Source organism: Alnus glutinosa, chromosome 1, assembly GCF_958979055.1.
Source record: "Alnus glutinosa chromosome 1, dhAlnGlut1.1, whole genome shotgun sequence".
Taxonomy (NCBI): Eukaryota; Viridiplantae; Streptophyta; class Magnoliopsida; order Fagales; family Betulaceae; genus Alnus; species Alnus glutinosa.
Genome location: NC_084886.1, coordinates 14,687,098 through 14,712,730, shown reverse-complemented (window position 1 = coordinate 14,712,730; position 25,633 = coordinate 14,687,098). Strand labels below are relative to the sequence as shown.

Genomic DNA, 25,633 nt, shown 5'->3' with positions numbered 1-25,633 from the left:
CACATTCATTCTTCTATCCCCACCTCTTATTTTATATTATCATTATTCATTAGTTGACTCGATCATCAGCCGGGGAGATAACCATAGCATTTTTCTCTGCTACACAATAGTGAAGGACTAAAAGTAGTCAATAGGGATCTATATATATATATAAAGTAGTCAATAGGGAGCCGAGTGCCGACAATCTTTCCTCGTCAAGTGGGGCGTTTCGGAAGGGCTTCTAGTGGCCTGGTGCATATCCTTGTCAAGTTGCTTTCTTTACATTTCTGGTCACATATCTTCTTTTGTATTAGCATATAACATAATGAGGCCCATTTGAGCAGAACTTCCTCGGTTTAATCACCAAAGAACCAAAATGGTCGTTACCGGCAGAGATGAAGTTCCGGCAACGCTCAAGCCAGACTATAATAGGGCAAGTGAGTTGAAGGCTTTTGATGACACAAAGCTCGGCGTTAAAGGACTAGTGGATGCTGGGGTTACTGAGATCCCTCGTATATTCTATCACCCACCGCATGACACTGACAATGTCTCAGCTTCTGGTGACACCCAGTTTAATATTCCTGTCATAGATCTCCAAGGCATCGAGAAGGATGTAATAAAACGCAAGAAGATTGTTGAAAGCATTCGTGATGCGTCGGAGACGTGGGGTTTCTTTCAGCTGGTCAATCATGGGATCCCTGTGAGTGTTTTGGAGGAGATGAAGGAAGGTGTGCATAGGTTTCATGAGCAAGATACTCAAGTGAAGAAAGAGTTGTATACGCGTGACCCCAAGAGACCGGTGGTGTATAACAGCAACTTTGATCTGTATAGCGCTCCAGCGTCTAATTGGAGGGATACATTTCTTTGTCAAATGGCACCTGATCCCCCAAAGGCTGAAGACTTGCCAGTTGCATGCAGGTATGCGATTTGCAATATATAATCCACAGGATTATTGTTAAGGTCTAGGCATTTTAAAATTCATAAAACGACGACCTTAAAGATTATATGGATTTCTAATTATCTCATTAATTTGTTAGAATATTTAATTATCATCAGTCTCTTTCTCTTTCTGCGTCCGTTCTTCTCTTTCTCACTCATATTATTCATCCATCAAATATTTCTACATATCTAGACTAGATTGAGTTGGGAAATAATTCACCCATCATTTTCGAATGAGATGGTGATGGGTTCTTGTTGTCGAAATATATACGATTGTGATTGGCTGTAGTCATATAAAGGAAATGAATTGAATTTAAAATTCATTCTCCACTCAGGGCAGGAGTCACCGCATACAATCTATTTGTAGAAATTCCTCAATGATCCCTGATGGACCTAGCTCATCTCATTTTAATGTAGGATCAACTGATCCTTGATTCAAACTTAATGACCACCCAATGCGCTTATTAATATCATATGTATATATATGCCTGTAGAGATATATTGGAGCAGTACTCTAAGCAAATGATGAAGTTGGGGATTTTATTGTTCGAGTTATTATCAGAGGCGCTTGAGCTGAACCCAAACCACCTAAATGAGATTGATTGCACTGAGGGGCTTGCAGTTCTGTGCCATTACTATCCTGCTTGCCCACAGCCAGAGTTAACATTGGGCACAAGCAAGCATTCGGACAATGACTTCCTCAATGTTCTTCTACAAGACCATATTGGTGGCCTCCAAGTTTTTTACCAGGACAAGTGGATCGACATCCCTCCGGTGCCAGGGGCTCTAGTGGTTAACATTGGAGATCTTCTACAGGCAAGTCTTCGCATTATTCTTGTGTTTGTTCGGGTGTAATGTTGTTGGATCATACTTGTGACACCTTATTTCATTTAATTTTAGTAATGATACTTTGTATTCATAAAATAACCTTAATTTTAATTTCATACATACCATGTGGTCCTGTAAATGGCATAGACGGGCGCTTCCAAATGAGCTTATTTTGAGAGATTAGGACTCGGGATTTGAAGCCATGGGCCAGAGGTTGTTCTGGTGCAGTGTAATCATGATCTCAGCTCACCCAAGTAAAAGACTTCGAACATGTAAATAGCTTCTATTTCCTATCACACACTACATGTACATTGATGATGCACGGACACTCTGAGAGGTCCAATCCATACCTGATTAGAACCTATCAAAACCCACTTATAATGGGTAAATAACCTCAGGTTTGTCACCACATTGCTACAATCCCCCTCAAAAGTTCTATTTTTTTGTGTGTTTTTTTTTTTTTTTTTGGTCAATCATATCCATTGTCTCTAAGAATATTACTGGTGGGCACGCTATATGAGTTTGCTTGCGCCATACACCTTTGCCACTACTCTAGGGACTTTCATTTGTGTTCATGCCACAAACTTTTGACCCTTACTCCAAGGACTGTTGTCCATACTCGCACCTTGTACCTTTGTACGTACTTGTGCTACTCCACCATACTACATACCACCATTGGCTATGATACCATTTATTAGGAACGTTGATACCTTGGAGGGCTCACTAAATAGTATGTTGAGAGCTAAGGTTTAGTATTCAGATTAGCAATTACGGTAAATATGGCGAGCACTAAGTATGAAGTCAAGAAGTTCAATGGAAAGAACAATTTCTCTCTTTGGTAGAGGAGGATGAAGGATCTTTTGATTCAGTTAATGGGTATACAGGAAGACATAGTTAGCTAAGAAAACATTGTGGCCGACGAGACTGTAGAGAAGTGTGGTATTTTGTCTAAATCAGGTCTTATACTCAAGTTAATTCAAGAAATGCATGAACTTTAGTGGTACTTGTGAATTGTAATTGCCCTTAAGGGCTTTGGCGGAGGCATCTAAAGAAGATTTGTTGGACGTGACTTGAATTCATGATGGTAGGGCCTAGTCGTAACTCCAACTCAAAAAGGAGTGGTCTTCCATTGTTTCGCCGGCTTTGAGCCCAAATTAGTATTGATTTCGTATTGCTAGTTTGACCCATCTTAGGAGCAATAAAAAGAGGTTTACTTCTCTTCTTGGAAGCCATGCAAAAAAAATGAAATCAGAGAGCGCTGCAATCTATTTCTTCTTGGTTTTGGAGGAGCCAAAACAAGAGAGAAAAAAAAGTGGAGGAATGTGAGAGAGAACAAGAGAGAAACAAAGTCACCGTTTGTTCCCAATAAAAGACAAGTTTGCATTCTTTTATTATTTGAGAAATAATCTCTATTGTGTACTAGTGAGATTTGGGTCTTTGGGTTCTGAGTAATTTTCTCTAACTCATTTGTGGTGCAGCTAAATTTCTTTTGTATTTGTCAATTTTGATGCTCTAAAATCAAGAATGATCCTTTTTTGCTGCAACTAATTTACATGTTTTTCCCTTTGCTCTTTCCAGCTTATAACAAATGACAGGTTTAAAAGCGTTGAACACAGAGTATTAGCAAACCGGGTAGGGCCGAGAGTATCTGTGGCGAGCTTTTTTTCCACGGCTGTTCAGCCAACCAAAAAACTTTATGGACCCATCAAGGAGTTGTTATCAGCAGATGATCCTCCAAAGTATAGGGAAACCACAGTGAAAGACTATGTTGAGTACTACAGAGGAAAAGGCCTTGATGGGACTTCTGCGCTGCTGCATTTCAGGCTCTAAACTCCGATAATAGAGAATTAGAGATGAATAAATGGTTTGTGGTAATATGGCACTTTTTGTAACATATTTGCCGTGCATATGCTAATGAAGCTTGAGTAGTGATGTTTATGTGCCTTGTTTGAAGGCCAAATCAAATCTATGTTATTTTGTAGCCTTAAATAAATGGGTCTTGAAGCGATGACTTCTCAATCTTCTTATGGTTAATTGGTATGTTATCAAAAGACTTTACTTTCAATGAAGTCACTACAAAAAAATCAGGAATTTTGGACGGTTTTAAACCGTCTAGAAATTGGAAAAAATTGTCTGGAAAACGGTCCAGACGGTTTCAAACCGTCCAGCACAATGGGTCGCTAATTTGGGTTACGAACGATTTGGACCAAACAGTCCGTAATTCTAGACGGTTTGGGCAAAACCGTCCAAAATTTTCTGGACGGTTTTGCCCAAAACTGTCTAGAATTTGTTATTTTTTTAATTTGTTATTTTTTTTTGTCCAGCAATCAAGCTTCTACGTTCTACTAGAGTTGTCGACGACCAAGTTGTATGTGCGTGGTGATCCAAAACTCACAAGAACAAGGCAGACAACTCCCCCAACCCACCCTTGAAAGCCCATCGCATAAGGAAGGCTCAGAAGAGCCCTGGCCGCAATAGATGTCGTCAAATGGTACCCACAGTGCAGCCATGACCCTAATCACAATCCAAACCCAAAACAAACACAATCCAAACCCAAAAAAAAAAAAAAAACAAAGATCCATCCGGTAGTTTGGAAGAGATTGGTGACGAGGAGGTCGGAGGGGGGAGAGAAAGAGAGAGGAAGAGAGAACTGGAAATCCATGTGTTTAGGCCAGATCTCTCTCTGTATTCTGGCCATAGATCTTGCCGAGCGTGGGTTTTGGCCAGATCTATCAAACCCACGTATGTACACCGACGTAGGTTTGACACTTTCGGCCGGATCCGGCCGAAAACCCACTCTTTACAGTTGCGAGATCCTGTCGTCCCATTCGCATCATCCCGTTCCCGCCGACCGTCCAAATCCCATCCCCCGTCTTTAATCTCCGGCCAAAGAGAGGAAGAAGAACGAGAGAGATAGAGAGCTCTAACAGAGAGATGGCTTTTGTTTTAAAAAAGCGATCAATGATTTTGTTTTAAAAAGAAAGAAACAGGAAAAAAAAAAAAAAAAAAAAAAAAAATAAAAGAAAAGAAAAAATGTTACAGACAGTTTCTTAAGAAACCGTCTCTAAATTTATCGGGATATTAATTACTAGAAGGTTTTATTAAAATCGTCTGTAAATTTGCGGACGGTTATAATAAAACCGTTTGGAAATTAAAATATACAGACGGTTTCAATAAAATCGTCTCTAAATTTACAAACAGTTTTATAAAATCGACTGTAAAACTATAATTCTAAAAACCATCTAGAAAAAAAGGTCAAGAAAATGTGATTTTTTTGTAGTGAGTTGATCTATTATACTATTGTAATTTCTATAAATGACTAAAAAAAAAACCCTTTTGCTCAACCAAGCTAAATACCATTAACAAGCCTTTCGGATTCTCTTTCTATTTGAGCTAAGGTCAGTGTAGTTTTCAATTATTGGAAATATATTGAGGAATGGACAAAAGGGAGATATTAAAATGTTGAAATATATAATATCAAAGAGTAAGAGCGGAAGTAGAAAGAGAAAAGTGATGAAAAATTAGAACTATATCTTGACTATATTGAAGTATATTATAAATTATAGAACAATTATCTATATTTATAGAGATTAGGAGTAGTGAACAAGAAATCCTAGACCAAATAAGAAAGATAATAAACCTACAAAGAAATAGAAAACAGTACTTTTAATATGAAATATTCTAACATGCATCCTCTCTCAAAGTCAAGATGGGAGCTTGACTCTTTAACTTCAAAGCCAATTTTTGAAAAGGGAAGGGGGTTCACTTTTAAAAAAAAATCGATTAGACCACAGGTCCCATTAGGCTAACTTGGATCGGCAGATAGCATCCTCACTCTTGTTGATTAGACGCAATTGGTAGGCATTCGTTTGGGCAGTTATGAGGGGATCTTTTGGTTTCTCTTTTTTGTTTTTTTTTTTTTTTTTTTTTTTTTTTTTTTTTTTTTTTACTTTTACTTTGAATCATCTACCTTCCTAGCTAGGATAATGTATTATATTTGGCTGTTAGTGGCATGGTCGTTGTTTTTATTTATTTATTATTATTATTATTATTTATTTTAAGTTCAAAGAGACTATCAACGACAACCTTTGAGTCATCACTGATGTGAGTTTTAATTTTTTTTTTTTTTTTTAAAAAAAAAAAAAAAAATTAGATACACTATCAACGAAGACATTTGTATAATCTCTGATATATAACTATCGACAACCACATATATGTTGTCGCGGATGTGAGTTTTAATTTTAGATACAACTTCAATGAAGACGCTAATATACTACTATTGGCGACGACTTTTGTCGTCGCAAATAGCTTCCCACTATTGCCTGTGTGTGAAAAGAATTCCTGTTAGGTTTTTAGCGACGATATATCAACGATAACCTTTTTGTCATCGCTAGTAGACAATATTTTTTTAATATTAGCGTCGATCCAAAAGTTGTCGTTGATAAGCATTCAACAACGACAACTAGCAAAAGTTGTCGTTGAAAGTTTGGTTGTTAATGACCAAATTTCTTTTCGTAATTTTAGAACTATAATAATAAAATATAAAGAAAATAGTGAAGCAAGAGAGAGCATACATAAATTTGTGATGGTTTAGTTTTAGGGGCTTACATCCACTGGTAAAAAGATATCGATTGGACATTTGATTGAATGACTTGAACATAATTATGTTACAAGGGGTTTATTTATAAGTATATATAATATGATTAAAATGTTGAGCTAATTGATAACGTACTGATTAACAACTATGGTATAATATATATATATATATATATATATATATCCCAAAAACTTACTGTCTAATTGTCTTTGATTATATTTTAGGAATTTAGGATATGTTAAGTTAAACTGTACGTCCACTAGATGGTAGCAGGTAAAACTTTATAGAGAACGTAATGATGACTTAAACAAAATGAGAGCGACATTTTTGTCTTGTAAAGTCAATTAAATATGCAAATGTCACTATAAGCATCAAAATTATTGTCCTTTTTTTTTCGTGAGCATATATATAAATAATTGTCTTTTTTTATCTCTTAATTGGCATGCATCTAAATAATTGTCCTATATTATTATTATATATTATTCTTGTCTTCTAACCTTGACGTAACGTTGATGAACTTTAAGACTCATTTATCTACTTATATATGTGCGAAGATAGGGATGGCCGATTGCTCCCACACCGCCACTTGGATCACTACTGCTTGGAGGCTCAAATCTGCAAAGGGTGGAGGCCAGCCGCTATATATGTCACAACTCACAAGCCTACAGCTTCATTAGTGTTAACCCGTGGTGATCCCCGAGTGCGTCTACATCGATCTTTCTAGTGGCAGCTGATAATGACGGATTATCTTATATATATATATATACACACCATTATTGGCTTTAAAAAAGCTAAAGCCTACGTATGCCATGTCATCATTCAAGTGGCAGCTGATAATGATGGATTATCTGATAAAAATCATTTGTAGAACATTTTTGATCAGTGTTAGGTGCTGGATCAATTAATTCACACCTGGAAAAAAAAAAAAAAAAAAGAAAAAGAATGCAAGCCCTAGAGTTAGCCTAATAACAAGTGCTGGCAAGAGATAGTTTCGGTGTTTAAATCAGTATTTTTTGAGAGAGAGATATAAATGCATTATGTATGGGTTTTGAATTTAGGGCCAAAAGTCATTTTTACTTTGCTGGGACTTACATTTAACTTATAGCGTCTTTAATGTTCATGTCACGTTTTAGCTTAATCATAGGTTATTCCTCACGATGGCCTAGGTTTAAGCACCATACAATCCCTCAATTAATTAGGAGTGTATCCAGGATAGTAGGATTGAGCATGGTTATTTAGATCAGGATCCTCTACAATTATTCGGCTTGGAGTTCAATTCATTGTTATTGGCGTGGATTCTCTGCTACGCATTACACGATGGAACCGGGCCTCAGACTAGTTTTGTACTTGTGGATCAGTTTTGTGGTTCTTGCAAATGAGTTTTGTGGGCCGTGTGCCCGGCCTGTCGGCCCAATTCTCAAACATTATTGGCTTTGAAAAAGCCAATTAAAGTTACTTAGAAGCTAATATGCAATATTTTTTGGAATTAGGCTTCTATTAATTGTTGGTTTTGATTTACAAAAACAGGTTGGATATATATGACTTATAGTACGTAATTATATACAGGTAAACCTAATATTTTGAGCAATCATTAAAGTTTATTAGTATTTTTACACCTCAATTAAGTACTGCATAGGATTATCTCATAATCATGTTTGATGTGTAGTTAATCCTTAATAGGTCGGTGTATATCCCAAAATAAGAGTCTGTAATGGGGAAAACTTCATTAGTCCCATATATATACAAAAAAGTCTATTCTAGTATTAATGCACAGAAAATAAAGTATATTCTAGTATATACTAAAACGAAATATGTTACAGCATGCGTAAATCAATCACATGAAAGGATGAGTTCTGCTCGTATTTATAATTTTACAAATTATTCTTAATCTTATGTTCTAGTTTTAATTAGAATATATGCTCTTTTATGAGTTACGGCGGTGAGCCGCACTACTTGGTCCTGGAGCATAGTGGTGAAATTTCTTTCTTTAGATTTCTTGTCACTCTCATCAATATTATAGAGAAAAAAGAAAACTATCTTCTTGTGTCCCTCATTACGTGCTAATGTTGATTATAGAATGAGGTCCATTTGAGCGAATTAAACTTGAACGGTTGCCTCACAAAACAAGGAAAAATGGTTGCTACCGGAAGAGATGAAGCTCCGGCCACACTCAAGCCGGACTATGATAGAGCAAGTGAGTTGAAGGCTTTTGATGAGACGAAGCTTGGTGTTAAAGGACTAGTCGATGCTGGGATTACCGAGATCCCTCGTATATTCTATCAACCACCGGATGACTTCGACAATACATCAGTTTCTGGTGACACCCACTCTTGTATTCCTGTCATAGACCTTCACGGCATCGACCAAGATGTAATAAAGCGCAAGGAGGTTGTCGAAAGACTTCGTGATGCATCAGAAACATGGGGTTTCTTTCAGGTTGTCAATCATACGATCCCTGTGAGTGTTCTGGAGGAGATGAAGGAAGGGGTGCGTAGGTTTTTTGAGCAAGATAATGATGTGAGGAAAGAGTTGTATACGCGTGACCTCACCAGAAAGTTGGTGTACAACAGCAACTTTGATCTGTATAGTGCACCGGCGACCTGTTGGAGGGATACATTTCTTTGTATAATGGCTCCTGATCCCCCTAACTCAGAAGACTTGCCAGCTGTATGCAGGTATATATGTCATGTTCAATTCATCATAATTAATCCACAGGATTAAATTTTTAAGATCTAGGCATTTAGAATTTAAAAACGACCTTACAGTTTGTATTTCTTTATGATAATCTCAGTTGCTAAACTGAATTACATCCATCTCATACATTAAGGTTGAGTGCGTGAGGGAATCAATTATATATCTCACTTAGGGGTGGTAATTTATGTTTGCGTGTCAGGTTCGAGTTGTGTCGATGTATGTTTATAAGACTATATATATCAATTATAAACCGAACCATTTAATTCAACGGGTCAAATCCTTCAATCATAACTTTCGATCTAATTTTGTATTGAATTTGTATCGGGTTCGCATGTCATGTAAAAAATTACATGTCATTATGTTGCGTATTGGGTTTGGATCATGTTGAAACATGTGTATAAGACTATATAAGTCAACCTTAACCGACCCATTTAATTAAATGGGTCAGACTCCTTAACTCTAACATTTTAATTTCCAATTGGATTCCTGTTGAGTTTTGTGTATAGTGTCAAAAATTACTGATCCTAATTCCAGCCATCATTGTCGAATTAGAATTTGAGATAGTACTGTTGAATTCTGGTTAAGTGACTTTTTATCTTTTGACCGGTCGGTTCAACGGCAGACCACGACATGGAATTTGTACAGGAAAACGCTAAGAGTTATTATTTTGTTAATTAATATTTTAATTTATCCCTAATAACAATGGTGATCTTATAACTTCCATATAAAATCAGCACATATATATATATATTGGGTGGATATACAAATGCTGTAGATGGGCCATTCAGATCATGGCGACTGCAGGGAATAATTTTTCTGGATATCAGCATGGTAGCTTTTCACTGTAATTGTTGCATTTAGTATTGAGAATGAAGAATGATCGACCTTCATTTCACGCATGTCCACCTTATGCGCGCGGTTAATATATATATATATAATTGCAGAGATATAATGGAAGAGTACTCGAAGCAAGTGATGAACTTGGGAATTTTATTGCTGGAGTTGTTGTCGGAGGCGCTTGGGCTGAAAGCAGAGCACCTAAATGACATTGATTGCGGTGAGGGTGTTGCGGTCCTGTGCCATTACTATCCCGCTTGTCCGCAGCCAGAGTTGACGATGGGCGCGGGCACGCATACTGACAATGACTTCTTCACTGTGCTTCTACAAGACCATATTGGTGGCCTCCAAGTTTCTTACCAGGACAAGTGGATCGACGTCCCCCCCGTAGCAGGGGCTCTGGTGGTTAACATTGGAGATCTTCTGCAGGCAAGTCTTCTCATTATTCTTGTATTTTCTCTGGTGTTATTAGTGGAGATACTTGTTGCACTTACATTTTCTTTCATTTCATAATTACACTTCATATTTATTAATATTATAGTTTGTTATTACATGCATAACTATAAGTATGAAGATGATATATGGATGCAGCGTAGTGCATGCAGTAATTCGCAGAATATTGAACAATTACACAGCGTACAACTCTTCCACAAATTAAGAAGAATCAAGGATTAAATGTAGGGAAATTAAAGAAAAAACTCTCTAAAGTAGTCTTATTGATAAACAAAAAAAAAAAAAAAAAATGATAAAACAACATACTGGATGGTCAGGCGGTTTTTTATCGAGCTTAAATAGAAAATAGGGTTGTAGCCTTGAAAAACAAGAGACAAAAATACCCTACCACAACTCGGTTGATCGAGCTATAGGCTCAATCAATCGAGTCGATTCTTATTTCGAAAAACCTTAATTTTTAAATGAAAAAAGAAAAAAGAAAAAAGAAGAAACCCCAATACCTTATTGAAGCATCCTCTTTTGGTCGTGCATCATCAAAATGCGTTGGGTTTTTTATGGAGACTTGATGCAACATTCTCGGTCGATCGAGAATCTATTGAGTTTCTCGAACCAGATTGTTAAACTTCTATTGCCAAGCAATTTTGACCTATTAAACTTTGGAATTGAAAATATGAAATATAACTTTGTATCCCGTTGAATAAGATTTCTAACGCCACCAAAATGATCTTCAGTGATATTGGAATCACAAGATATGACCATTTTGGTAGAACTGGCCTGCTCATAAATAGGCTTGCATCAAAAGGGCTACCGACTGTTCTAACAAACTGCCAATTAATGTGAAGTCAGAATTTAAACATAATGCTTTACTCTGATACCGTATTAAACACATAAATTGTCTTAAAACTTTAAGATGTTAAGAATTAATTAAGAATGATACTTATTTGCTGTAGCTAATTAATTTCAATATATATCTTCCCTTTGGTGTTTTCCAGCTTATAACAAATGATAGGTTTAAAAGTGGTGGACACAGAGTATTGGCAAATCGGGAGGGGCCAAGAGTATCTGTGGCGAGCTTTTTTTGCACAGGTCTTCGGCAAACCTCAAAAGTTTACGGACCCATTAAGGAGTTGTTGTCTGAGGATAATCCTCCAAGGTATCGAGAAACCACGGTGAGAGACTATTGTGCCTCCTTCGATGAGACAGACCTTGATGGGACTTCTGCGCTGCCGCGTTTCAGGATTTGAGCTCCGGTAGTGTTAGCATGAATAAATGGTTTGTGATTTGAATTCACATAAGTTCGATCTGGTTTGTGAACTAGGATAATGTGGCACTTTTCTGTAACGTATTTACCATATGATGATGTAGCTATAGATCGAATGGATATGGGCGAATGGATATAAATTAAGGTTTAATTGAGATGTTTTTAAATTTATTGAAAAAGTAATGAATTATTTTGTCAAATATAAAATATTAAAAATAGTACTTAAAACAATGATTCAACTTTTCTTTTTTTAATTTTAAATTACTAATTTGTTGGGAAAAAATAACAAGTAGGGGTGTACATGCGGATATTAATTTTTAGATATCCGCATCCGTATCCGTACAATGTTTCTACTAACTACATACATTTGGTTATTGTTGTTATTATCTGCTATCCGTATGTTAGGTGATGGGCCTTTTGGGCATTCTTTGGGTCTCTATTAGAATATATTTTAAACAATTTTGAAAATAATTTATGCCAATTTTTAGTGTTTTGAGCTTTTTTTATTTTTTTTATTTTTTTAAGCTCTATCTTTTGAAAATATATTTATTTTTACATTACTTTTATTTTTTTGCCCAAGGGTTATACAAGAAAGAAACATAATCAACTAAAACAATGTAAATATAACCTATATCTAATCTAAAATGACATCGTTTTGGTGAATTTACTAAATATTATATATAAAGAGTATGTGGATGCGGTTATTATGCGGATAACCGCATCCGCATACCCTAAAATCGATGTCCGAATATGCCGATAGTGATTTTTGCTAACTGCATTCGCATGTGCAAATAGTGGGATAAATGCGGGCAGATAATATTTTCCAACATGTACACCCCTAATACCTAGGGAAGTCCTTTATAGTGAGTCCATAATATAGTTAGAATGCGTGTTAAGGCACCACATAACCAAAACGCTTAAGCCTATGAGTTTCGGCCCAACAATGCTATATAAACCACTCACTCTTCTTATATCTTAGTAATATAGAACACTTCACAAGTGAACTCACTCAACGTAAGTAAAAAAAAATCAAGGTTTAGAGGCATTTCTGGCCAAAAAACGGCCTCTATTCGTTTAGAAGCCGCCCTTGAATAGCGTCGTTTGGTAAATGGAACTAAACATAGGGTTGGACACAGGATTAGCGTCGTTGACCGTTCAAATAACACTAATTAGAGGCGCCAGACCTTAAACGCTTCTATTCGGTTATAGACGTTTGACCTCAAACGCTTCTATTTCTTGAGAAATGATTAAAACACTCATACTACACATGTGGGCCCCACTCCATTGTGCCTTGGTGTTGTGCCATTGTTGTGTAGTGTGAGTGTAAGGATCACTCCCCAGAGGCGTTTAAATAATAAGCACTTATAATCAGTTAGAGGCATTTGAATAGTAAGCGCTTCTAATCAGTTAGAGGCGTTTAAATAGTAAGTGCTTCTAAGCTTTTTTTTTCTTTTTTCTTTTTTCTTTTATGACAGTGATTCTTAAGCTAATTGTGTTGTCTCATTATCAACATTTTCATGAATTGTTTTTCTATGAATTATAGTTTTATTTATTTATTTATTTTTATGAAATATAAGTACTATATCCATTTCAATTGTAATTGTTTTAGATGGAAATAAAAGCAAATGAAAATCCATCTTAATTTTATATAATGTTTCTATGAAATAATTAAACCTTTTAATTGCTCTATAATAACATCGACGATTCGACATACATGTCTTCAGCTTGTAAGTTTTTACAAATTAACTGATTTTACAAAAAATAATTAAATTAGCATACCAAATATTTTTGCATGGTAAGAATTCTAGATTTTTAATCTCATATGAAAAATTCGACTTAAACCCCAAGTAGTTGTAATATTAATTCAGATTACAAAAGCTAGAAGAGATTGAGTATTTGATAAATCCAACAATTATTAAGTCAAACACAACAGTTAAAATCATCAAAATCCAACAAAAGCTAGAGGAGATTGAGTATTTGATAAATCATTTTCCTCTTCCAGTTTTAATCTTTTCTTCCTCTTCCCCACCATTATATGCGTGCATTGCCTTTGTTATCTTACGCACTGTTGATATATTATAACTTATGATGTCATTTATTGTCACAATCCCTGTTTCTCAGGGACCGGTTTAGGGAGCCCCGGTATAGGCTATGGCCCCCCACCTCCCTCAATTCCAAAAGAGAAAACGAAAAATTAAGTAAAAAATAAAAACTTAATACTAACTCCCACCAACAAATCTTTTTGACCATCGACTCTTGCCCATAAAAACTTCTCGCTTGGTTCATGCTGTTACTGCTAAAACAGTAGTTAACATCTTAAGTTGCTGAAGCTGAACATCTTAAGTACACTTTCTTTTTGTTTTTAATTTTTTTTCTATTGAAATTGAATTTTTTTAATAATAAAAGGGAGAGAGGGGACGGATGAATGTCCCCTCTCTATCATTTCCCATATTATAATTGTTGATTGAGTTCATGTTGTGGGCCTTCTCGTCTCGTATAATTAATTTTGAGCTTGAGTTCTTTGTGCATGCCTATGGTGCACCGGTAGCCGTCAGCTATCCTAACTATGATCATGTACTCATGTGTTACAAGTTTGATTCTCCACAAATGAAGTCAGGCCCAAAGAGTTGTCCATATGCCACCTAAACGACAACCGAAAAAGAGTCCCCACAATATACTTATCTTATGCTCCGTTTGTTTCTGCGTAAAATGATTTCTGGAAAATGATTTCGGCATTTTCCGATATTTGGTAGGGGCGAAAATAATAGTCAACCGGAAAATGATTTCTGTTTGCCCAAAAATGCTTAGTAAATTTCGGAAAATGATTTACGCTTTTTAAAAGCGTAAATCATTTTCCGAAGACGCTAGACGCGGTCGATCTATTTTAAACGACACAGTCAACCTTCACGTTCAAGCAACCGACCACTATCGAAATATTGCCGGTATCGGAATCCGACAACATCCGGTTAATGTCGCCGGAATCTGGCCAGACCGGCCGGATTCCGGTCATCTGATCGAATCTGGCCAGAGAGCCGGATTCCGGCCGGATCTGGCCAGAACAGCCGACTGGCCGGACTGATCTGGCCAGATCCGGCCTCTCTGGCCAGATCCGGCCAGATGGCAGGAATCCGGCCATTTGTACAGGATTCAGGCGAAACCGTCGGAATCCGGCCACTTTCGCCGGAATCCGGCTATCCCAGATTCCGACGAAACTGTCCGGATTCCGGCCTTTATCTCGAATTCTTGCTATATTAGCTGGAATCAGGTAAAAATTGTCAAAATCTTGTCGGTCAGTGACCGAATCTCGTCATCGATGATTTTTATATTATTTTATATTAATATTTATATGTTTTGAATAAAAATTAATTTTTATAGGTTAATATGATTAAATGAAAATATGAAAAATATTTGTGATTTTCTGTACACGCCAAACACCGAAAAATGCTTTCGGCGAAAAATATTTTCCATAAAAAATGACTTATCTGAAACCATTTTACGACGAAAACCATTTTACGTCGAAACAAACATAGCATTAATTAAGAAAATGTCAACGACATGGTAATCCAATGAGAAGGCTTATCATGAACGTCTTGGCTCAAAATTATAGTAGATAATTTGGGATTTTTGCACTAACAAATATGGTTATTTATGAAACTCGACCCAAAAAAATTCGAGTTTTTGGCGACCTGCTAATAGTGGACTTATAGGCATGATCATACTTTTTTGTGATGAGCAAGTAGAATACTCATTTGATTATGTAAAATCAAGGGTAACACTTCTACATGACTTTCTCGAAGAGAGCTCAAAGCAATAATATCTGAAAATTCTTTTGTTCTTAAAGTATATTAGAAGAAGAAATTAACTCTTATTAATGAAATTCTGCCCTGTTAAGAGAAAAAGAACAAAAAAAAATAAAGAAAAAGATGCTCAATCCAGATCAAACAGCCAGTCAAACGAATGCGGGTCGATCTCTGACCACAAGCACAAAAGGCAAACGCTAGAAGGAGGGCTTGAACCTCCGACCTTGTGGTTAACAGCCACACGCTCTAACCAACTGAGCTATTCCAGCTTTTGTTGACTAGTGGCCGTTATAAACTAGTATAACGTACATGTAACACAATACCTTACTCCACCTCATGGGCTACATTTTCTCCCCGCTTACTCATATAAATACGAGACATACAAGAAAAGACATATATTCATTGATAAGGAAAAAAAAAAAAAAAAAAAGAGGTACAAAGTTCAAATTATAGAGTACAATATTGTTGGGAATAATTTCCATTAGGACCGCCCATCTAAAGAATCATGGACCTTCAGGTCAGTACCGACCCAAAGAGAATTGACGACTGTAAAGCTGAAACAGCAAGACTCCTGAGTAGTCCTATCCCGGGAGATAGACACTAAATAGTCATCTCCGTAAAGGCTATTATCAAAAATACACAACATGAGGTATATCCTAATTGAGTCTCGGGAATGTAGATATCCCGAAACCGAGAGTCAGCTCATTCAACTAAGAATCAGGATGAATATGTCTCAGGAACTCAGGTCCAATAGATTTGGTAACAATCCTATTCTCAGTAGAATTGGAATAAGACTCATAGTCTAAATCTGATCCCTGAAGATTCGGGATCACCCTGAAGATCCGGACCAGATCCTACATCTACTAAGGAATCGGAGTCCAAATAAAACTTCAATTACACTCCTAAGTTAAGAAGGAGTAAGAAACCTAATTCAGGTTGACCTCTACCTCTTTCCCTATAAATAGGCTCATACCCCACGTATAAACACCATACTGATAATTTTATGCATAGAGTATATTTTTATCTCAGAAACTAATTTAGGCATCAGAGTGAAATCTCCAGAAGGGTCTCTTAATTTTAGTTGTTTTGCAGTATTATTAGAGAGTGTGAGGAACATTGAAGAACGTGCAATTCACATCGTACCGAAAATTATCCCAAAACAAACATAATGAGATTGAGTGTTATCAACTCTTCAAATGATTAGTTTGACTTGGCTTGAACTTCTATGAGTGGAGTCTTATCTTGTGGTTGGGTTTGTTGTGCAACATAATCGTTGAATTTTGAATACCATCATCTGATCCTACACGCCCTGCAAATGAAACGGCATCAATTTGACGTTTGGATTTTGTTGCACAGAAATTGAAACTTGTGGGAGACAATGGTTTTGTAAGAGCATCATCTATCAAATCCTTCGAAGAGAGAAACTGAACATCCAATTGTTGTCTTTTCTGAACAAGATGATAGTCGAGCTCAATATGTTTAGTTTGAGTGTTAAAAGCAGGATTTGAAGCCAAATAGATTATTTCAATATTGTCACACCAAAGTGTTGGGCTATGTGGAGCCTGGTTTGTGTCCGACTTGGCTTGTACACGACCCGGTTCTACATTTGAAGCGCTACGGTTTAAATGTGATTTTTTCTGAGGCTTCATGGACTAAAATAAATTGCAAACCATGATATCATGGTTGTGGCTATATTTTAGATCACTTGATGAGCAAGGAAAATATTGCCTTTCTGTTTTAAACTAAACTTTCCTTGCATGACATGTTTCCTTAGTTGGAGTTTCTTTGACATATTTCATGATATGCAATGTGATATGTTGTTGCATGATCTTAAAGATTTTGATCTATAGCTGTATGAAAGTGGGTTGTGGTCAGAACTCCGACAGGCAAGCACCGATACTTCTAAGAACTTGTGTATTTCGCACCACTCTTGGTTAGCCACCCCTCTGTCAAGTCTCTCCGTGGTGAAATCCCTGCCATTGCGACCATTGTTCCATGTGAACTGGGGACCAGAAAATCTCAAATCACTCAGATGCCAATCTTTAAGTGTTATTTGAAAAGCTTCCATTTGACTCTGTGGTCTGGTAGCTACTCCCTTTTTCTCTGCCAGTGTTAGGATTTCGTTGAAATCCCCCACACAAAGCCATGGTTTAAGTTGGGAGTGATAGAGAAGCCTTAATAGCGCCCATGTTAGCTTTCGCTTTGCGACCTCCGGGTTGCCATATATATCTATAAAGTTCCATTCTAGCATGTCGCTCCGTAATTTAATCAAGGCTTTTATATGCCGGATACTATAATTTTGTATTTCCAATTTAATAGAATTTCTCCATAATAGGATAAGCCCTCCACTCCAGCCTTTACACAATTTCTCCATAACAAAATCCCAAGTATTGTGCCACTCTTCACGTTATCAGTTTCACCTCGCCTGCCTGATTTGTTGCTATTTGTTTTGGGGCTGCAGTTCGCCGGGGGATGGTCGAAACCACTACTGTCTGATTTGCAACTATCTGTGTTTAGACTTCTATTCGCTGTGGGATAGTCGAAGCCATGGGTTTTGGCCATCGGAGCAACACTAGTGCTTCTTTCGCTAGGACCCAATCGACGGTTGGGAGAGCTCACTCGTAACCAGGGATCAAATTGATTGTTTCCTCGCCGCCATGAAGTCTCCTACCCCCAAGCTTTTTCCCACAACCACATTTATCATGTCTGATCACCCCACACTTAAAAGCAGAATTTGGGAATTTTCTCATATTGGAAGGCCACCGAAATAGATTTGTTTTGGAGTTTTAATACTCGACCCCTGAGAGGCTTGGAAAGATCCAAAATTATGAGCACCCTAAAAAATTCACCCCAACCGATGCCAGTTTCATCCACATCCACTTCCTCGACCAACCCCACAAAAGCTCCAATTTGGTACTCGCCGCCATTTCACATGCATGCTAGAGGCAAATTAAACATTCCTACCCAAAAGGCTGCCTAAACCATATATATAGACGACAAAACAAAACTTCACTTACTCTAAGAAGTATAATCAATTTTTTAGTTATAATCTCGAAATTTAAAAATTTACAATGTCAGTATGTCATATTTCAACCCTTTTTTTAATTTCACCCATTTTTTGTAACAATGTCCGAAATGACCTCATGTCTTTTAGAAAAAACAAAGTGAAAATTCAAAAATAAAAAATTTCTTGGACTCAGCCACTGCCAGCCATGGCCATGGGTTACCAGAAATTTCACTTTTTTTTTTTTTTTTTCTTAATGTTTACTTTGTTTTTTCTAAAAAAAATGGGTTAGATACCTACATCCACTAGTACTCTGAAATAGTCCCTAGGACTATATCATGTCTCATTAACTTGACTTGTTTATAAAACATAGATCCCTATTTATAATTGATAAGTTGAATTATACAAGGAGACCTAAATCGACTTATACAAGAAACATAAATCGACCTATACTATGAAACATAAATCAGTAAGGTAAATATATTCAGAATATATTCTAACATCCTCCTCAAACTCAAGGTGAAAAATTCTCAAAACTTGAGTTTGGTAATAGAAACACGGGATTTTTTTTTTTTGGTGATGACGATGGCGGTGGGAGCCAAAAAGGGTTGTAGATGGTGGCTAATAAACAAAGGCTAGTGGTGAAGACTGACGGCGGACGGACACTGTCAGAGGAGACAGAGGCTGGCCGTTGGCGGCAGGTGGTAGCATTGGTGGCTTCGAAATGCGGGGGCCCACTTGGGCCAAACACAACTGGGCCAACTTGAGCCAAAATCAAAAGGGGTCTACTTGGGCCAAAATCCTAAAAGGAACAACAACATGCCAAAATCCAAAAAGGGGCCTACAATGTGCCAAAACCAAAAGAGGGCTGAATTGGGCTTGAAACACTAAAAGGGCCTACTTGGGCCAATAAACCAAAAGCAATGAGCCCAAGTTATTGGAACGAAGCATCGAACCCGCCTCACTCATGATCCGCATGATGTAAACCGCTTGCACCGAACAATAGCAGAAGCAAGAGAGAGAGAAAAGAGAAAAGAATTACGGGTGGTCTAGTATTAGACACCTACGTCTACTACTTTGTATAGCCCCTATGGCTACATTGTGTCTCATTAACTTGACTTATTTACAATACAGAGGTTCCTATTTATAATTAATAAGTCGACCTATACAAAGAAGCCTAAATTGACCTATATTAGAAAACATAAATCATTAAGGTAAATATTATAATATATTTGACACTTCAAAATCTTAAAACAGATCAAAATAAATAGCAGAAGCCTTTCAATACTAGAATAAATGTCCAACCTGATTCACATGAACAAATATACCAACATGTATTAAGACATTTTTGTTAGCACAATATAAATCAAATGCTAACTTTAATAAGCAGCAGAATAATTATAAATACCTCTAGCCATTGCTTTGTTTAAACGAGATGAATAAACTTTTCTGCAACAACATTGATTCTGAAAAACCATAAAATTAGAGAGAAGATCTTCCGACCTATGCCTACAGGTGCTAATAGATGGAAACACATGGCTCTTTATATAGGTAGGCCAGGGACCCCTCATATTCATTAGTTAGCTGATTTTCTTCCTTCCACAAAGGAATTAAATCAGAAACATAAATATAAAAACTGTTATTATCATGAACCATAATGTGAAATATAAAAAATGTTTAAATTATATTGAATACAATTATTATAAATATCGTTACAGTAATTATTTAGCCGTTACCGTTACAACTATTAAATGTGGCATAGGGACACATATGTAATTTCTTACAATTTTTTTTCTGCAGTACCTTTAATATCCAATTCTAGTTGTTGTATTCTTCCGTTTTTTCGGCTTGGAAAGCACCCATCCGGGCATGAAGCAACCTATGACAGTAAGAACAAAACTTGTTGACAATAACTTGATGTCTATAAACCAAATAGAGAGAAACTAAGCAAAAATGAATTTCATATGCTCCATATAACATTATACTTTTTTTATCAGTAAACTTTTAGTCATGGGATCTGCAATCATTAATTCAGTACTTATACTCTCAATAGACATTTGTCTCTTTAATGTTCTCTCGTACTGAAATACTTGATGTCGATATATTTATTTCTGCTTCTACTTATAAAAGAATATTACAGTAAAATTATCGCAGAATATCTTTATGGTCTAACTGTAAATCGACAATCTTGAGACTTTTAACAAAATGTCTCATCCTTCATGCCTGTGTAGTTTCATAGCATGCAAGAATTTTAACTTTCTTAATAGATGTATCAATTATAGTCTGCTTTCTGCATCTCAAGGATATATATCTCTCAATAAGAAAATATATATCATAAAGTAGACTTTCTACTATCTACACAATCAGCAAAATTCAAAATCTGAATAACCCACCACCACCAAATGGTAAGTGTATCTTTAGGTTAAGTTGTTCTTCTTGGTTTCTTGCGTATACCGCAAGACTTTATTTGTAGCACTTTATTAACCTAGTAATCTTACTGTCAGCCCAATGGTTAAGTCCAGTGCAAGTCTATACTTGCATTAGGTTGTATAATGCAGATGCTTACAAAAGACATTTCATCTGCCATCTGTTCCAATACATTTGGAGACATTTAATATGTATTAAATTTGTTCCTCTTAGTTGCTATTGAAGGTGCAAAATTCTTCATTCTAAATCTTCCCAAAACTTATTCAATCTTGGCCTTCTGAGACAATGTTAATATTATTTATGTCTCTTGTGAATCTCTATGTTAAAGCCATAAGAGGTTTCACCCAAATCCTTCATTTCAAAGTTTTGTGAGAGGAACTTTATGTAGCGAAACTTAAATCACTACTTACAAAATAATATCTACATATAGGATTAGAAAGATTACTTTACTCCCACTGACCTTAAGGTATATATATTAATTAACAAGATTTTCAATAATCAATGAAGCAATAACCTTGTAAAAAGTATACTACCGACGGGAGATATATATCAGCCCAAAAATAGATTTATTTATTTTGCAAGCATTCTTACTATTATCTATAAAACCTTTTTGTTGTCTCATGTAGACCTCATCTTTAAGATCCCAATTTAAGAAAGTTGTTTTCACATCCATTTGATGTAGCTCTAGATCAAAATGAGCTACTGTATCATAATGTGGAATTGTCTCCACTCATGGCTTGTGAAAACAATTTTTGGATCATCGTTAGGTCTGACATCATCATCATACTCTTGAGGTATACAACTAAATCATTATGGATTGTTGATCTCCTTATTCCATAGGATCTTCTTAATTCTACTTCCTTTGCATTTTTGCAAAGTCTGAGTAGATTCATACTGAACCTGTTCTTCATGAGTTGATAATTCTAAAACTGATCGTAGCTTAGGGTAATCAATTTGATTTTTCATAAGTACAATCAAACATCCTTCATATGAAAGACCTTCAGTCAACTCTCGTGTTTCTTTTAAGTAAAACCTTTGAGGATAAACACTTCTACTAGGTTCAACATCCTCTAAAAATTTTACAATCAACAACTCTAGAATTACATGAAGGATAATAAAACATAAAAAACCCTTAGAGTTTACTGTATAGCCTATAAAAAATCCGATGGTTGTCCTTGAATTTAATTTCCTTTGGCAAGGATTGTAAATCCCCTCTTTAGTAAGGCAACCCCATATGTGTAAATAATTTAAACTTGGTTTCTATCTATTTCATACTTTAAAGGTGTCTTAAGAACAACCTTAGATGGAATCCTGTTTAACATATATACAACGGTCTTTAAGGTTTTACTCTATAAGGGTAATAGAAGATTAGTATTACTAATCAATTTCTCTTTTGTGTGTACCTATCATAATACTCTTTGCCTATATAAGATTTTATGATTTTCATGTTGTTTCTCTTCTTCTACTTTATAGGTATTGAAAGCATTCAATACCCTAGCCTTATTATTTTAGAAGATAAAGATATATAAATCTTATATGGTCATCACTAAAAGAGATAAAAAAAAAATATCTTCGACCATTTAGGCAATGAGTATGAAACGGTCAACACCCATTAATGTATATTATCTCAAGAATTTCAAAAGGGTCTCTTTGGCACCTTTAGTGGTCTTGTTAATATGCTTTCCTTTATGCAGTTCACAAAAGTATCAAAATCAGTAAATTATTATTTACCAACTTTTATTTTCTTTATGGAGATATATTTCAATCTCCAATGCCATAATAAGAGTATTTTTCATTCACAAGACTTCACTTTACGTCAACATCAATATGTAGAAATAAACAATAAATTTGTTTCAAAGTTGGGATATAGATAAATTTTAAGGGTAATTACCTTTTCCCCCATGAACTACCAACTTTTGCGCAAAGCCCCCACAAACTACCAACTCGACTAAAATAAATCATTCAACTACCAAAGACAACCATTTTCTCCCATTCCGTCTGTCAAATGGGTTAAAACAAACGGTCAACGAGTCACGTGACCGTCACATGCTGTTTTACCCTCATTTTCTTCCTATTTTCCCTCCATGAACTACCACTATCTTTCAACATGCCTCCATGAACTACCACCATCTTCCAACATGCCCCCCATGTAAAATGGCACGTGACGGTCACGTGACTCGTTGACCGTTTGTTTTAACCTTCTAACTGACGGAAGGGGGGAAAATGGTTGTGTTTGGTAATTGAATGCTCTATTTTGGTCGAGTTGGTAGTTTGTGGGGGCTTTGCGCAAAAGTTGGTAGTTCATAGAGGAAAAATGTAATTACTCCTAAATTTTAATAAACCATTAACTAATATTCCACCATAAATAAAAATTTCAAGTTCAAAATTGAAATTTTATTTAAGAAGTTAAAATATAAATTAAATATTTCTTGAAAATTCTCGAATATATAAAACATTATTGAGGTCCAAAAATAACTGAATTTTAAAATTAATCTATAAATCCCAATAACCTTCAATTGTAAACACGTGTTATTTATTTTAAGAAAACTTTGCATTGTGTGGACAGCGTGGATTGTTAACCAAAATCAATCCACAACATATTTAAAGGAGTCAATAAAGGAGATTCACTACACATTAAATATATGAGATTTTCTTCATTTCAAGTCATTTATCTTATTTCATTCAATTTTTCTTTATATGCTCTTGTGTTTTCTTTATTGTAGGAGAAATAAGTATCTTGACTGCCAAAACACTTTCTTGGCACCTTATTCTTATGCTTTAAATGTTAGCCATGATTGCCTTTATTGGTATTTTCTTTAACATGAGTAATCATGTGAAGACTTTATGGATTCTCTCATCTTCTTGAACACACATAGTCAGAAGTTCCATTAACTAACCAATTATCTTTATGTGTGCCACAAGATAAAATACCATAATTAGAAGCGAAAAATATTCAAAATGAAATATACCAAGAATGACTTATAAAATCTCAACCTTTAGGGACTTAAGTTAACTTATCATATCCTTCATTCTCATAATGTGATTACAAACACTTTTGAAACTGTAAATTTTACGATCAGAAAATTACTACCATAAAATATTGGAACATAAAACTATTAAAAGTAGAGTGATATGAATTGTTGCGATAAAATAAAAAATACTTGAATACTATGAAGTAACTTTATTTTAAATTAGCCAATGCCAATTTAATAGTAAATAATAAATTTCAACCTACCTGTGGGCAAATGTTGCCTCACGCATGAAATTTACTCTTTATTAATAAGACTAACAAATTTAAACATTAATAAATAAAATTTTCCGTACTTGTGGGCCTAAGAGAAACTTTACTTTTAATGCTAAATTTGTTATCTTATTCTAATTAAGTCATAAAATAAAAACATCCTTGTGAGGATAAGCAATTAAATTTATGAATTAATTACAACATGATGTTAATTTTTTGTATATAAAGTTCAAATGTGTACGAACTTTCTGTAATTATTATAAAATTAGGATGCTGTGGCTCTCCCAAAATCTTAATAATTACACTGCAATTCATGAACATCTAATAAATTTTTTTACGATGTTTATATGTGTAATCCTGATGTAATTATCGATAAAAATGGGATGCTGTGGCTTTTCCAAAATTATTGTGATAATTACATATGTGTAATCTTGATGTAATTATCATTCAAAATTCGAATGCTTTGACTCTCCCAAAATTATCATAATTATTGCGACTTCATTAACATCTAACAATTTTATAGATGCTCATAAATGGCCCAAAGAATATAACAAACCAATACTAAATGGGGTAAACAGCATTCTTCAAGGTGCAACCATGTGAGTTCCTAGGAAAGTGAGGAGGGTCACTTGGATACGTTTAAATTTCAAGACTTTCCTAACTAGAACTTTTCTAGACATTGCATTCTTGGATATTATTGTAAATACACCAGCATATATGGCATTGTTAATTATTCTTAGGTCTAGGCATCAATCAATTTATATTTAAATAATATAAATTAAACAATTAAATATATTCATCGGCTCATGTATTAAATAAACATTAATTTTAATACTAAACAATGTAAATTATAAGAGAAATAAAATTGCAATATAAAGACATAATAAATCGCTTAAATTCCAAGACTTTCCTAACTAGAACTTTTCTAGACATTGCATTCTTGGATATTATTGTAAACACACCAGCATATATGGCATTGTTAATTATTCTTAGGTCTAGGCATCAATCAATTTATATTTAAATAATATAAATTAAACAATTAAATATATTCATCGGCTCATGTATTAAAGAAACATTAATTTTAATACTAAACAATGTAAATTATAAGAGAAATAAAATTGCAATATAAAGACATAATAAATTGCATGACCCAATGGTCTTAGTAGTCTTAGACCCTTTGGAAAGCCCAAGTTCTAAACCCCACACCACATGAGCCCAATTTTTTTTTTTTGTTTTGAAATCTGGATAGTAAAATCCGGATGGGCCACTTGGGCTTTTGGGTCAGCCCATTTAATGACCCAGTTTTTTTTTAACTAGACCCGAATTATATATGGTTGAAACCCTACCCAGATGCCCAACCCATTAACCGGAAAATCTATTCATTTGACCCGGAAAAATTGAGCTCATGCACCACCTCTCTTTCCCAGGAGTAACCCTAGCCGGAAATGCAGCCACCGCCGCCGCCCCTTCAGCTTCCTCATGCGCCGGCCACTCAGAGCCGCCGCTCTCAACCCCCACTGCCACCTTATGCGGCGGCACTTCGTGGCCGCTGCTCAGCAGCCACGGGGTCGCC

General features: G+C 35.6%; 2 protein-coding genes and 1 non-coding gene across 3 annotated transcripts; 2 read left to right on the top strand and 1 right to left on the bottom strand.

The window, feature by feature from the left end:
* Positions 1-234: 234 nt before the first annotated feature.
* Positions 235-3,765, top strand: LOC133874066 (1-aminocyclopropane-1-carboxylate oxidase homolog 1-like). Its single transcript, XM_062311903.1, has 3 exons — positions 235-897; positions 1,413-1,734; positions 3,325-3,765. Exons 1-3 carry the CDS (start codon positions 356-358, stop codon positions 3,574-3,576), a joined length of 1,116 nt encoding a protein of 371 aa, XP_062167887.1. The 5' UTR covers positions 235-355; the 3' UTR covers positions 3,577-3,765.
* Positions 3,766-8,317: 4,552 nt separating this feature from the next.
* Positions 8,318-11,743, top strand: LOC133874047 (1-aminocyclopropane-1-carboxylate oxidase homolog 3-like). The gene is made up of 3 exons (XM_062311884.1): positions 8,318-9,018; positions 9,982-10,303; positions 11,320-11,743. The coding sequence occupies exons 1-3, from the start codon at positions 8,477-8,479 to the stop codon at positions 11,569-11,571; spliced, it is 1,116 nt and encodes a 371-aa protein (XP_062167868.1). The 5' UTR covers positions 8,318-8,476; the 3' UTR covers positions 11,572-11,743.
* A 3,840-nt stretch (positions 11,744-15,583) lies between these two features.
* TRNAN-GUU (transfer RNA asparagine (anticodon GUU)) lies at positions 15,584-15,657 on the bottom strand. The gene has a single exon. It is a non-coding gene; the product is annotated as a tRNA-Asn (tRNA).
* Positions 15,658-25,633: the final 9,976 nt, after the last annotated feature.

Excerpts from the sequence above, each read along its gene's own strand:
- LOC133874047 (XM_062311884.1), top strand. The coding sequence starts at position 8,477 with ATGGTTGCTACCGGAAGAGATGAAGCTCCGGCCACACTCAAGCCGGAC. Across the intron at positions 9,019-9,981 it reads GACTTGCCAGCTGTATGCAG|AGATATAATGGAAGAGTACT; the intron begins GTATATATGTCA and ends ATATAATTGCAG. Across the intron at positions 10,304-11,319 it reads ACATTGGAGATCTTCTGCAG|CTTATAACAAATGATAGGTT; the intron begins GCAAGTCTTCTC and ends GGTGTTTTCCAG.
- LOC133874066 (XM_062311903.1), top strand. The coding sequence starts at position 356 with ATGGTCGTTACCGGCAGAGATGAAGTTCCGGCAACGCTCAAGCCAGAC. Across the intron at positions 898-1,412 it reads GACTTGCCAGTTGCATGCAG|AGATATATTGGAGCAGTACT; the intron begins GTATGCGATTTG and ends ATATGCCTGTAG. Across the intron at positions 1,735-3,324 it reads ACATTGGAGATCTTCTACAG|CTTATAACAAATGACAGGTT; the intron begins GCAAGTCTTCGC and ends TGCTCTTTCCAG.